Source organism: Geotrypetes seraphini, chromosome 4 (assembly GCF_902459505.1).
Source record: "Geotrypetes seraphini chromosome 4, aGeoSer1.1, whole genome shotgun sequence".
Lineage (NCBI taxonomy): Eukaryota > Metazoa > Chordata > Amphibia > Gymnophiona > Dermophiidae > Geotrypetes > Geotrypetes seraphini.
Window position 1 is genome coordinate 17,225,548 of NC_047087.1, and position 14,661 is coordinate 17,240,208.

Genomic DNA, 14,661 nt, shown 5'->3' on the forward strand with positions numbered 1-14,661 from the left:
CCATCCATCCAATCAGCTATTTCCTGACTATACAGGAATGTTCTAATGGAAAGAATTAGGATTAGGACTCCCACAAGGCTCAGCTCTTTCTCTGGTTCTATTTAACCTGTACATGACTTCCATTTGTCCTTTATTAGCAGGTTTAGGAATATATCATAGAATCTGTGTTGATGATCTCCAATTTTCCTTTCCTATAGAGGAATCATTTTTGGATGTAATTGAATTTTTGAGGTTATGTTTGCCTTCTAGGTTAACGGCCAAATTGAATATATGTCAAAAGCACAAATTTTTTTTTGTCCGGACAAATTGACACATCATGTCCATTGGAAGTTTTGTAGATTAAGGGCTTCTTTTACAAAAGTGCGTTAGGGCCTTATCGCGCGGAATAGCGAGTGCTAAAATGGCACGCGAGCTAGCCGCTACCGCCTCCTCTTGAGCAGGCGGTAGTTTTTCAGCTAGCGCGCGCTAATCCGGTGCGTGCGCTAAAAACTCTAGCGCACCTTTGTAAAAGGAACCCTAAGTTAAGATTCTTATTGTTATTTAGGGGTGATATTAGATTTTTCATTATGTTTTTGCCCACAATTACATACAGTTGTGAAAAAAAATCTTTCTCAGATTGAAAAAGCTGCGGAGACTGTGAAATCTGCTGTTGTGGAGAACTTTCAGACAGTGAATCCAGTCTTTGGTCACTCCATATTTTGATTATTACAATTCACTGTATTTAAGGCTCACAACAAGAAGAGGCTGGACAAACAGTGAATTACATTCATGAGCATCAAATGTTTCTCAGAAAATAAAAATTGCAATTAAGTCACATATTTATCAAACAGGTAAGTTTTAAGAATTTTTCAAAATAGATATTAAGACTGAGCTTGGGGGATAAGAGCATTCCAACATGAAATGCAAAAGTTTTTCCCAAGAATCTCTTGCTGTGACATGTTTTACTGATGGGAACATAAACCAGCAGGTTCTTCATGTATTCTTGTTTGAATTATAAAATTCAAAGTGGGAAGAGAGATAGATTGGAGTCAATCCAAATAAAACTTTAAAACAAATACAACCAAATTTAAACAAAACTCTAGCTTCGAATGGCAACCAGTGGAGTTTTAGATATGCTCACGTGATCATATTTTTTAAGGCCAAAAATCAGATGGACTGCTATATTCTGTACTATTCTGAGTTTATGTAGAGTTTTTTTATGAGATCCTAAATAAACAATATTACAGTAGTCCAGAGTAGACAAAATAGATGACTGAACCAGTAATCTGAAAGACGTTAAATCAAAATACAGTGGAACCTTGGTTTGCGAGCATAATTCGGTCCAGAAGCATGCTCGTAAACCAAATTACTCGTACATCAAAGCGAGTTTCCCCATAGGAAGTAAGTGAAACTCGCTTGATTGGTTGCACTTACCCCCCCCTCCCAGCCACCGGCGCTGCTCCACCCCACCCCACCACATCCCCAAAAGACCCCACTGGGGGGGCGTTCACGAGGGGGGGGCGATACCGCTTCATGGGGGGCAGCGTTTGCGGGTGGGGGGATTCGCAAATTGCTGTATTTTTTAATAGTGCGAAGCTTCCATAGTACTGAAAAGCACTTTTTAATCAGTAGATCAGTATGGTTGTTGAACGATAATGAGCGATCGAGCGTAACGCCTAATATTTTTATCGTAGTGGCTATTGAATAATTTTGACCATTCTCATTGATTTTATCATTAGGACTAGCGAGGAAAAACTTTGGTTTTTCTGGATTCAGACTGCATAAAATGGTGTGGCTCATATACTGTCTGGCTTCATCTGCTAGGACTCCTCAGCCTGGAGAAGAGACAGCTCAGGGGAGATATGATAGAGGTCTATAAAATACTAAGTGGAGTGGAATGGGTAGTCATGAATTCCGTGTTTTACTCTTTCTTAAAATACTAGGAGTAGGGGGCATGCAATGAAACTACTAAGTAATAGATCTAAAACAAATCAGAGAAAATATTCCTTCACTCAACATGTAATTAAGCTCTGGAATTCATTGACAGAATGTGGTGCGGGCAATTAGCAGGGTTTAAAAAAGGTCCTTCCCTAACTGTTCTTACCTTTCTGTTCATTGTAGTTCTATCCTTTTATCCCAGGACAAGCAGGCATGATATTCTCACATGTGGGTGACGTCATCTACGGAGCCCCGGCGCGGACAGCTTTTCAAGCAAACTTGATTAAAGTTTCAAGTTTGCACACTGCACCACGCATGTGCGTGCCTTCTCGCCCACTAGAGGGCGCATCCCACCTCGTGGTCCTCAGTTCAAATTTTTCCGCGGAGCAAGAAAGCCCTGTGGATCTGAGCTCCAGTGTTTTTGCCTTCTAGCTGCCGCGTTTAGTTTGTTTTTCCCTTCGAATTAGTTCGCGGTGCTCTTTTCCTTTCGTTTCTTTTAAAAAAAAAAAAAAAAAAAAAAGTCTTTCGTTTTTCGTCGGGTTCCGGGGGCTCCCGGAAGCCGTGGCCGCGGGACGTCGGTACGTTCCCGGCCTTCTTCTTTTTCTTCGTGGATGTCCCGTCCTGTTACGGGATTCAAAAAGTGCAGCCGGTGTGAGAGGTTGCTTTCCATCACTGACCCTCACCGGTGGTGCATTGTCTGTCTTGGGCCCGAACATCCGACAGACTCGTGTGATCGCTGTGCTACCTTCCAAAACAGGGCCCTCCGTCGCCGTAAGGCAAGAATGGCCGAATTGTTCGCCATCGACGCACCGCCTAAGGCCTCGACGTCGGCCTCGGCTTCGGCCCCGGCCTTGACCTCGGCCTCGGCGTCCTCGGGGGCCTCGGCCTCGCCTCGGCCCTCCTCCTCGAAGGCGTCGTCAGTGAAGCAAGCTTCGGGTAAGTCCTCTGTTCCATCCCCTTCAGCAAAGAAGCCATCCTCGAGTCAGGCCAAGGCGGGTGGGTCGACCCCGGCCCCGCATCGGACCTCGACTCCGCACACCCCGAGGGAATACTCGAGACCGAGGTCGCCCTCCAGGGAGTGTGCCCCGGACTCGGAACTCCCCACCTTCGTGGGGATTCCGGCCTTCCAGGATCTCCTCCGAGCTCTGATCTCATCGGAGCTGTCGGGAGCCCTGGAAGTGTTGCAGCGTGCTGCGGTTCCGGCGGCCTCGACCTCGGCCTGGACGCCTTCGGTCTCGGAGGCCCCGGCCTCGGCTCCCTCGGGAGCCCCGGCCTCGGCGACCTCGGTCTCGGGTACTGGGACCCCGTTCACCTCGGTCTCGGCCCCGCCCCGGACCTCGACCTCGGGGGAACCCCCTGAGCGGAGTGTAAGGCCCAAAGAAAAGTTGCGCAGAGTGCGCCGTCTTTCCTCCTCTTCCTCCGGGTCTTCCAGACACACCTCGCCCTCGACGCGACCTCGGACGGGGCGTCGATCGAGGAAGTCTAAGCGGCCCCGAGGCTCGCCTCGGCGCGACCGTTCCTTGTCGTTCGGGGGCGAGGCGTTGCAGGTGTCGGAGTTGCGCCTCGACAACCCGAGGCTCCTCCGCTCACCCCATGGGAAGTCTTCCCGGGCCGCCTCGCCGAGAAAACGGGAGAGTGTCCCACGAACCCCGGGGTCCTCACCCAAGGGTTCTGCGAGGAGGACAACTTCCCCTTCCCCCTCGAGGGCCCTCGAGAGGGGATCCTGGGATTCGGGATCGGTTAGGGATCCTCATTATTCCCATGAGGCCTCCCCCCTCTCCTCGGTGGGGCGGTCGAGAACCCCCTCTCCCCAGGCTAGGCCGTCCTCATTTTCATCCTTCGTCCAGGACATGGCCCAAGCCCTGGGGATTGACCTGATGGTAGGCTCTCGGTATTCCAAAGAGTTTTTGGAGGAACAGGACCTCCCCATTCTTCCGAGGGAGGTGCCTAGACTCCCTCTCAACAGTGTCCTTCTGCAAACCTGGCTGAAGAACTTGTCAAACCCTCTTACAGTCACGTCTGTGCCTTCAAAAATGGAATCAAAGTATAGGACGATTCCCCCTAAAGGGTTCGATAAGGCGCAGCTCTCACACCAGTCTCTTCTGGTGGAGTCTGCTCTTAAAAAATCACAGCCCTCACGGGTTTCTGCGGCGGTTCCACCAGGCAGGGAGGGGCGGACCCTGGACAAGTTTGGCCGCCGCCTCTATTCAAATTCCCTGATGGCCACCAGGGTTCTAAACTACGCCTTCACCTTTTCCTCCTTTTTGCGTGGTATGGTGAAGGACCTTCCTCAATATCGGAACTCGTTACCGGACTCCCAAAGAGCAGGATTCGACAAGTTTATGTCCAACCTGTCTCAATTGCGGTTGTACCTATTCCATGCAGTGTACGACGCCTTTGAGCTGGTTTCGAGGGTGTCGGCCCTCGCGGTGGCCATGCGCCGCTTGGCCTGGCTTCGCACCCTCGACATGGACCCAAACCTGCAGGAACGCCTGGCAGACTTGCCTTGTGTGGGGTCCGAGTTATTCGACGAGTCATTGGATGCGGCGACCAAGCGCTTGTCGGAACAGGAGCGCTCTCTAGCATCCCTGGTCCGCCCCAAACCTAGGCCCCCGCCGCAGAAACCCTTTCGGCCTCCGCCGCGCCGATACCCTCAGAAGTCGACCCCGGCTTTCTCGAGACCGCCTCCGAGACGTCCGTCTCAGCGAGGCAGAGGGGGACAACCCCAAGCCCCGGCGCAGGGCCCTTCTAAGCCAGCGCCTTCCTTTTGACGGGATGAGCGGACGGGGCGGGTTCCCCTCCGCACTTTCTCAAGAACCCCTTCCTATCGGGGGCCGTCTTCGGTTCTTCCGGGAGGCATGGACCGGGATCACCTCAGACGCTTGGGTGCTCCGGATCGTCTCCGAGGGCTACTCGCTCAACTTTGTGTCCTCGCCGCCGGACAGTCCCCCAAGTTTAGTCCCCTGCAACCGTTCGCAGCTACCGACCCTTATAACCGAAGCCAAAGCCCTCTTGAAGCTTCGGGCGGTCGAGCCGGTCCCCAAGGACCAGTGGGGTACGGGGTTTTACTCCCGCTACTTTTTGGTTCCAAAAAAGACCGGGGACCTGCGCCCCATACTGGACCTCAGGAAGCTCAACAAATTCCTGGCCCGGGAGAAGTTTCGAATGCTATCTCTCCCGGTTCTGTACCCCCTCTTGGGGGAAGGGGACTGGATGTGCTCCCTCGACCTGAAGGAAGCATACACCCATGTTCCGGTGCACCCCGCCTGTCGAAGATTCTTACGATTCCAGGTGGGGGACCTCCACCTCCAGTACAGGGTACTGCCCTTCGGCCTGGCCGCGTCCCCACGAGTATTCACGAAGTGCATGGTGGTGGTTGCAGCAGCCCTCAGGTCACGTGGACTCCATGTGTTCCCTTACCTGGACGATTGGCTCATCAAAGCCCCGACCAGGGAGGAGGTTATCTCAGCGACCCGACAGTCTATTGCCTTCCTGCAAACTCTCGGGTTCGAGATAAACTTTCCAAAGTCTCAGTTGAGACCGTCGCAGTCTCTTCAATTCATAGGTGCGGTGCTGGACACGGTGCGCCTCCGCTCCTACCTGCCGACCCAGCGGTTGGAAGCCTTGGTACGGATGAGCCGCCAGGTCTCCCAACTATCGAGGGTCTCGGCCAAGCGCATGATGATGCTGCTGGGCCATATGGCCTCGACGGTACATGTCACGCCGTTTGCGAGGCTACACCTGAGGATCCCTCAGTGGACCCTCGCGTCCCAGTGGCGCCAGGAGTGCGACCCGGCGTCTCGCCTCATTTCGGTAACTCCGCCCTTGCGGAAATCGCTGCGTTGGTGGACAGACTCTTCAAATCTGTCCATGGGACTATTGTTTCGCACTCCGCCTTTTCGCAAGGTCCTGACCACGGACTCCTCGGAGTACGCGTGGGGAGCCCATCTCGACGGTCTTCGCACGCAGGGCCTGTGGTCGTCAGAAGACCGCCAGTGTCATATCAACGTGCTAGAGCTGCGAGCCATCTTCCTAGCACTTCGAGCCTTCGTTCACATATTGCAGGACCAGGTGGTCCTCGTCCGCACGGACAATCAGGTGGCAATGTATTATGTGAACAAGCAGGGAGGAACGGGGTCAAGGCCCCTCTGCTCCGAAGCTCTTCGCCTCTGGGAGTGGGCGACCTCCCGGAACATCTTCCTCCGGGCGGTCTACATCCAAGGAGAACGGAATTGCCTGGCGGACAAACTGAGTCGACTTCTGCAACCGCACGAGTGGACTCTACACTCAGCAGTTCTACGCGAGGTCTTCGCTCGCTGGGGAACGCCACAGGTGGATCTGTTTGCCTCTCCGGAGACACACAAACTACCACTATATTGTTCTCGGATGTACTCGCAGGACCGTCTGGAAGCGGATGCCTTCCTACTCGACTGGGAAGGGAGGTTCCTGTATGCATTCCCTCCGTTCCCTCTGATCATGCGAACGTTGGTACACCTAAAATCGTCCACGGCCACGATGATTCTCATAGCACCTCGGTGGCCGCGTCAGCACTGGTTCTCCCTGCTGCTCCAGCTCAGTGCCAGAGAGCCTCTCCCCCTGCCTGTCTCTCCTTCTCTGCTGTCTCAGAGTCAAGGATCCATGTTACATCCCAATCTGCAGTCATTGCACCTGACAGCCTGGTTTCTTGTTCCCTGACTCCTCCGGACCCGTCTCAATCGGTGAAGGAGGTGTTGGAAGCCTCCCGCAAGATCTCGACGAGGCTTTGCTATGCGCAGAAATGGACCAGGTTTTCCACCTGGTGCTCGTCTTTTCACCTGGATCCGGTATCAGTTCCGGTATCCTCGGTTTTAGAATATTTGTTTCATTTGTCGCGCTCCGGCTTGAAAACCACTTCGGTGCGGGTTCATCTCAGTGCGATTTCTGCTTTCCACCAACCTCTGGAGGGACGCCCTCTGTCACTCCATCCCTTGGTGACACGCTTCATGAAAGGGTTACTCAGGGTTTGTCCCCCTCTTAAGCCTCCGTCAGTCGTGTGGAATTTGAATGTGGTTCTGGCTCAACTGATGAAACCCCCGTTTGAGCCACTCAACAAGTCCCTCTTAAAATTTCTGACTTGGAAGGCGGTGTTTCTAATTGCCCTCACCTCCGCCAGGCGGATCGGGGAGTTGCAAGCCTTGGTTGCGGACCCTCCTTTCACTGTCTTTCATCACGACAAGGTGGTTCTCCGCACCCATCCTAAGTTTTTACCTAAAGTTGTTTCTGACTTCCACCTCAATCAGTCCATTGTCCTTCCTGTGTTCTTCCCGAAGCCCCACTCCCATCCTGGCGAGACGGCGCTTCACACGCTTGACTGTAAGAGGGCGTTGGCATTTTATCTTCAACGCACCAGGCCTCATCGGAAGGTTCCTCAATTGTTTTTGTCCTTCGATCCCAATCGATTAGGGCATCCAGTTTCCAAGCGCACTCTGTCTAACTGGTTGGCCGCTTGCATTTCCTTTTGCTACGCTCAGGCTGGCCTTCCTCCCCCGGGTCGAGTCACGGGGCACAAGGTCCGAGCGATGGCAGCTTCGATAGCTTTCCTCCGATCCACTCCGATGGAGGACATATGTAAGGCTGCCACTTGGTCTTCGGTTCATACATTCACCTCTCATTACTGTCTGGACACTTTATCCAGGAGTGACGGCCGGTTTGGCCAGTCAGTTTTGCAAAATCTGTTTTCCTAAATTGCCATCCTCCCACCTGCCCTTTTTTGGTTAGCTTGGAGGTCACCCACATGTGAGAATATCATGCCTGCTTGTCCTGGGATAAAGCACAGTTACTTACCGTAACAGGTGTTATCCAGGGACAGCAGGCATATATTCTCACAACCCGCCCGCCTCCCCGGGGATGGCTTCCTTGCTAGTTATGGAACTGAGGACCACGAGGTGGGATGCGCCCTCTAGTGGGCGAGAAGGCACGCACATGCGTGGTGCAGTGTGCAAACTTGAAACTTTAATCAAGTTTGCTTGAAAAGCTGTCCGCGCCGGGGCTCCGTAGATGACGTCACCCACATGTGAGAATATATGCCTGCTGTCCCTGGATAACACCTGTTACGGTAAGTAACTGTGCTTTTCCTCTCGTGTGAGTTTGATTTGTGAGACTCTATAAAAGTCTTTATTGGCCAAAACATTTAGTTACTAATTTTTAATGTGTCTATACTACCCGCTTTCTGTTTTTTATTTATTGTAATTAAAAAAGGCAGGATAACAAATTTTTAATAAACTTGATGAAACTTTACATTCAGGTACTCTTTAAGTATTTTTCCCTGTCTGTCCCGACTGGCTCACAATCTACCTATTGTGCCTGGAGCAACAGAGAGTTATGTGACTTGCCCAGGGTCAGAAGGAGTAACACAGAGATCAAATCCACAACCTCAGGGTGCTGAGGCGGCCTTCCACTCCAGTAGCACATGGCTATTAGCAAAAGATAGCGCATGAGCCCTTACTGCCTCCTGTTTTATAGGTGGTAAGGACTCATGTGCAAATTCTGAGAAAAATTATTTAGCATATGGATTAAATGCACACATTTGGAACTTATCACAAGATGCTTCAGAGTAAGACCTTTTAAGCTGTGGTAAGCACACACTAGTTCTTTCCATAGCTTAGCAAAAGGAGCACTATGTAAGTTATGCACCTAGATTTAAAAAAAAAAAACACTTGGGCTGAATTTCATTTATTTACGAGCATATATTCCAATGTTGTAATCATTTATTCATTTTATACAGTAGAATTACCCATATATACTTAGTTCAAATTAACGTGCATTTAAACTAGATTAGTAAATAAAGGCCTCTCTGTTTTAGTGAATGGTTTCATTTTAGACTTGTAGTGACATCTGGTGGTTCTTTTGAGACATGTTCTTCCAAGAACGCTTTTCCTCCTTCCATTAATAGTCACATCTTAAAGTTCAAATTCTCCATTAAAGTCCAGAGTGTCACTTCCAACTCAGGCCTTACTTTCAAACTGCAAATTGACTCTTCACCATTCATTCACTTATCTCCTCTTTGATGCTTTTTGCTCCCTTATCCTCAACCTTGTCATATTCCACCTCGACTATTGTAATTCTCTTTACGCCAGCCTCCCATTATACTTACTTAAATGTCTTCAACCACTGCCAGCTGCAGTTGAATTTTGTGTTAAACTTGCCGTAATATTTTAAGAGTTTCATTACTTCTCTTTCCAAGTTTAACACAACATTCAATCGCACACCTCTGGCGTACTGTCACAGACACATATTCCTCGTTTGTCATGACCAAATGTACAAAGTTCTTCTCACTGTGACCCAACAATGAAAACTACGGCTGTTGAACTGCAGGTTCAGAAACCTCAGTGTATGAGCTTCACAGGAACCCGCACAGGGTTGCTAGGTCTACTTCGTGGAAAGAAAAGCAAAGGCAGTCTCATTACTTTTCAGTCAGCCCTCGTACAACTTATGTGTCAGAAAGTTGAAAAGTGAAACCGTTCTGAGGCCATTGTTTTTGATATGGTTGATTGTGTGTGTCTGTCAAAAATTACAAAGACTAGAGGACACTCAATGAAGTTACAGGGAAATACTTTTAAAACCAATAGGAGGAAATATTTTTTCATTCAGAGAATAGTTAGGCTCTGGAACAGTTCTTATTTATTGTAAACTGCTTAGAACCATTCTTTTAAATTGCATTTTTCTTTTAAATCATATTTTCCAATCTAGGACCAATTCTTGTTTATTGTATTTTGTTTTGAATTGTTTTTTCCTTTTAAAATTACTCTCCACTGTATGACTTGTGCTTATTTGTTGTAAACCGCCTAGAACCATTTTTGGTTAGGTGGTATATAAAAATAAAATAATAATTATTATTGCCAGAGGTTGTGGTTGTGTTTGGACAATTTCCTGGAGGAAAAGTCCACAGTCTGGTATTGAGAAAGACATGGGGGAAGCCACTGCTTGCCCTGGATCAGTAGCATGGAATATTGCTACTCCTTGGGTTTTGACCAGGTACAAAGGACCAGGATTGGCTACCATGAGAACAGGCTACTGGGCTTGATGGACAATTGTTCTGACCCAATAAGGCTATTCTTATGTTCTTATCTAGATTGGAGCACTTATAATTCAGATTGCAAAGTTAGTAGCATTGTATGTAGCTTGGTTTCCTGGTGCTGCGTACTCTCTTCATAGTAGCAGCTAAGGGGGATGCCTGCTCACCATAACTGTTGCAAAGAGATACAACATGATATCATGATTGTGAAGTCAATTTGCAGCTTTGGTACATGGAAGAATATGCTCTGGCCTCAGGATCTTGATCATCCACGCTCGCCCACTGCTGTGTCTTTTCTCTTAAAAATGTAAAAAAATTGTTTTGTGTTATGTAAAGGAAATATCCCATCGTAAAGTTTAGAGAAACAAACGGCATTCACGTGCTGTATAACTGTCTAATAGCAATCAGTTCCCATCTTAGACAAAATCCACTTTAAATATAAGCTTTATTAAAGCTCATTGACAACCAGAGCATCTAGAGACCTCACAAGCAGTTTTCAGATTATTCACAACCAGTATTGGAACGGATTGCAATAATAGAATAAATACATAAAACAATAGGTCCTAGTCATCTGCCCATATTCTGCACGAGTGGTTATCCCCTCGTACCAGCAGATGGAGCTAGAGATAAAGCTGATCCTTACCAGCGACCTCACTGGTATAACCTTCTGGAGCACAGTGGAAAGATCCAGTGTTTTCTTTACCTTTAGCAGATGCTAGGTTGTGCTGACTGGCCACTCTTAGTCCCTGGCCTAGCTCCCCATTCTGCTGTTGGAAACCACAGCATCATTGAGCCAAAGGACATTCCCAGGTTACTTAGTCCCTGAACCAGATGTGGTTGAGCAAGGAACTCGGTGTTGCTGCCCCCAGTTGCCACTGGATAAAGCATTAGTACAGCTTCCAGCTTTGTTTGTGCCTCTTCAATGGGTCATTTCTGACATCAGAAATGATCCCAGGGAAAGGTCGAGCACTGTCAGAACTGCTCCTTTTCCTTCCTGCGCTGAAACATCGAAACCTACTGTTCTGATTTCTTTGGTGGAAATGGTGGTCATCTCACTCACACTTGTTTTGTTTTTTTTTTTATCATGCTGCTGTTTCTGAGCAGTAAAAGCCTTCTCAGTCTTCATTAGGGCTTGGGGGAGGGGGGAGCAGCTTTCCTTTCTACCCACCCTAGATCTGCCTGCAGGTAGAGAGGTCCCAATGGCTCCTAGAGGCCCCTAGTGTGTTTTGACTTCAGAGAAAGCTCTACAGAGGCTAACTCCTTGGTTAGTGTTGAGACCCCTTGGGACCCCTAGGTGTCTCCGACCAGGGCCCATTCTATGGTCAAAGCGCTGCAGGGGGAATGAGGGAGGGTTATGGACAGACAGGGAAAAGTGCTTGAGTACCTGAATGTAAAACACTTAGACTATAAGTGGTATAGAAATACTTAAATAAATAAATGCCTCAATCAGCTCTGGAGGATCCGGATGTCCTCTCTGACCACCAGGTCCCCTTGGATTTAGAGGATTCTCCCCATCGGGAGGAGAAGAGGAGTGGTCCTATGTCATCTGGCTCTTCTTGTCTCATTGATGAGGTTATGGAGGCTGTTGGGATGCTCAAGGCTCCTGCTGCAGACCCCTCTGAAGGGCATCCTTTATTGGAGGGCCTCGTGTGGGGTCCTTGAAGCATTTCCCGCTTCATAAGGCACTCAAACCCTGCCTAGAACTCTTAGGAGGGCTAAGAACTTTGATTGTCTCTCTAACTTCTCACATGAAAAAGTGGAGAAGTATTGGTCGTAACCTAAGGTGGATGCCCTGGTCTCAGCAGTCGCCAAAGTGATCACATTTCCTGTATATGGCGGTTCGACCCTCCAAATATTTCCTTGGTGGTGACTCCTAATGTGGAGCCCTGCATCACGTAGTTTGGGTTCCTCTTTCCTACATGCATCACTTTGCACTTGCTCACATTAAATGTCATTTTGATGCCCAGTCTCCCAAGATCCGCTTGTAATTTTTCACAATCCTCTTAGTGCCAAGGCAGTCTGGAGACAGACCTGGCAGTTATCTAGGCCAGTGTTCTTCAACCTTTTTACACCTATGGACCGGTGGAAATAAAAGAATTATTTTGTAAGCCGGTCCACGGACCGGCGGTTGAAGAACACCGGGCCAAGTTGTGGGCTAGACTCCACCCATCTCCGCCCCAGACCCTGCCCACATAATAGTACTAATTATAACACAATTTTTTCCATTCATTTTTCATATATACACACACAATATAATCTTATTAACACATAATGGTTAACCACAAAATTAAACTACACAAAGCTATATTCCTAAATTTGCCATTTGTGATTATATTTTTTTCTTGCATCAATAAAAAAAACTGTTTGATCGTAAACCACACAAAGCACACTGTATGCTTCTTAATATTCATTCCTACCAGAAAACAGATAACCTCTTTGCAAATACGGGACCAAAAACTAAAAGTACTAATATATACAAAGAAACCTGAAGATGCAAGACTCTGCATGCAGTACAACCCCAGAGAAAAAGAAACAAATGCATTTCTTCCTGAACAGTGCAAAATGCAGGCAGGAGATGCATGTGCCAGCCATGTGGACCGGCAGCAAATTTCTGCGGACCAGCACCGGTCCACGGACCGGTGGTTGAAGAACACTGATCTAGGCAATGCCAGTATTTAGTGGCATTGCCCAGATAAGTATATGGGCAAGTGGGACCATATAATATGCAGTCATAATTATGCCCATTTAGTTTTATGTGGACATCGACTAGACCCAGATAACTTCCAGATATTTAGTTCTGGTAACATGATTGCTCGATTAGTTTCCCGTTGTTGTCAAGTGACCCATAGAAGAGAAGGTATCTGGAAGAGTGAAATTCTCAAACTGAGTCATAGCTCTTCAGTTAGTGGGCTAAAATCCTAGATAGTCCAAATATATACATGTGTAAACCAGACAGATATTTTTAAAACAAATCCTACTAGCAAAAGGGAGTCAGTCTCTAGACTACAAAAGACTACTGTAATTAGACCAAGTTGTTTTTCTGTGTTTCATATAAATTGCAAGTTTTTAAAAAATAATTGATCCCTGGAATTATAACATTATGAAGGTCCAGTGTATGCACATTCCTTGTGGCTATGGGGACAGCCATGAGAAATGGATCTTTTTCTAAAGCTCACAGTGAGGGAAATTTATAAACAAACAAGACCCAACCCAATGAAGAGGACTAGAACTCATAGTAACATAGTAGATGACGGCAGATAAAGACCCAAATGGTCCATCCAGTCTGCCCAACCCAATTCAATTTAAATTTTTTCTTCTTAGCTATTTCTGGGCAAGAATCCAAAGCTTTACCCGGTACTGTGCTTGGGTTCCAACTGCCGAAATCTCTGTTAAGACTTACTCCAGCCCATCTACTCCCTCCCAGCCATTGAAGCCCTCCCCAGCCCATCCTCCACCAAATGGCCATATACAGACACAGACTGTGCAAGTCTGCCCAGTACTGGCCTTAGTTCAATATTTAATATTATTTTCTGATTCTAAATCCTCTGTGTTCATCCCACACTTTTTTGAACTCAGTCACAGTTTTATTCTCCACCATCTCTCTCGGGAGCACATTCCAGGCATCCACTGTCACTGTCATGTCACTGTAACCACAGTGGCATATAGATGTGGTTTGCAAATCACAATAGAAAGAAGATCCATCATTACATTATTATCAAATGCAGATTTTGTCTGTTTAACAATGGAAGAATCACTGTTGTGTGTTTCTTTTTCTTTCATTTTCTTCTAGTATTTGCAAACGATGTATTCGGAAAATGGATCACCACTGTCCTTGGGTGAACAATTGTGTGGGAGAGAAGAATCAGAGGTTTTTTGTTCTATTTACTGTGAGTAAACGTCCATGTTTGAGTTCTGTATGCTGTGCTGACAGGCTGTCTACATTGCTGAAGGCAAAACGTCATTTCACAAAAGTGTAAAGTTGTGTATATCCTTGTTCCCGATAGCTAGCTGAAAATCTCCAGCCTCCTGAAACCTATGTTCTTTAGCACTCTCCAGACCAGTAGAGGTTAATCTTTACGAATGGGTATATATCCAATCATGACCAGCAGGTGGAGACTGAAAACAAAACTGTGGGACAGTATATAATATACTCCCTTCTCTATTTACATCAGTCTTCTTTCAGTCTCCAGCAGGTGTTGAGTGGTCTGTACCCATCTCCCTTGGTAGGGCTGTTGGAATTTGTTTAGGGGGTTTCTAGTCCCTGTTTTTGGCCGGACAGAGCTTGGGCGGGCCCTGTTTGGGGGTCCATCCGACCTCGGGGGTGTCAAACCCGGCGGGTCTCGAGCGGGGTCCCTCCCCCCACTTCCTCCACCTCCCCACATTTTTTTAGAGGAGCCTCAGCAGTAAGCCTTGCCCCCTAAATCAAGCAAGGCATATTGCTTCGAGAGCCTGTGGAGTCTGTTCTGTAAAAAAAAAAAAAATCCTCAGGTAGTGCCGGTCTGAAGGGATGCTTCCCTGTCAGTTTAATGTTTTTTACTGTATTTTTTCTTCTAACCGGCACTTTGTTTCTAGCTAGGTCGCGTATGGAGCAATTGTGCCCTTCTCCGGGGGAGTGGGACACAATTAGGTCCAGCCGCGAGGCACTCGCGGCCGGACTGAAATCGGTAGTTTGGCCCGGTGAGGTGGTGGAG

At 47.9% G+C, this 14,661-nt stretch overlaps 1 protein-coding gene across 4 annotated transcripts in view; it reads left to right on the plus strand.

Annotated features, from left to right (window-relative positions):
- The window catches only part of ZDHHC7 (zinc finger DHHC-type palmitoyltransferase 7), a 153,026-nt gene that overhangs the window by 95,891 nt on the left and 42,474 nt on the right, over nt 1-14,661 (plus strand). For all 4 annotated transcript variants that reach the window (XM_033942182.1, XM_033942185.1, XM_033942183.1 and 1 more), the window contains one exon: nt 13,761-13,857. In XM_033942182.1, coding sequence (XP_033798073.1) covers nt 13,761-13,857 — 97 coding nt within the window. The remainder of the gene's footprint in view (nt 1-13,760; nt 13,858-14,661) is intronic.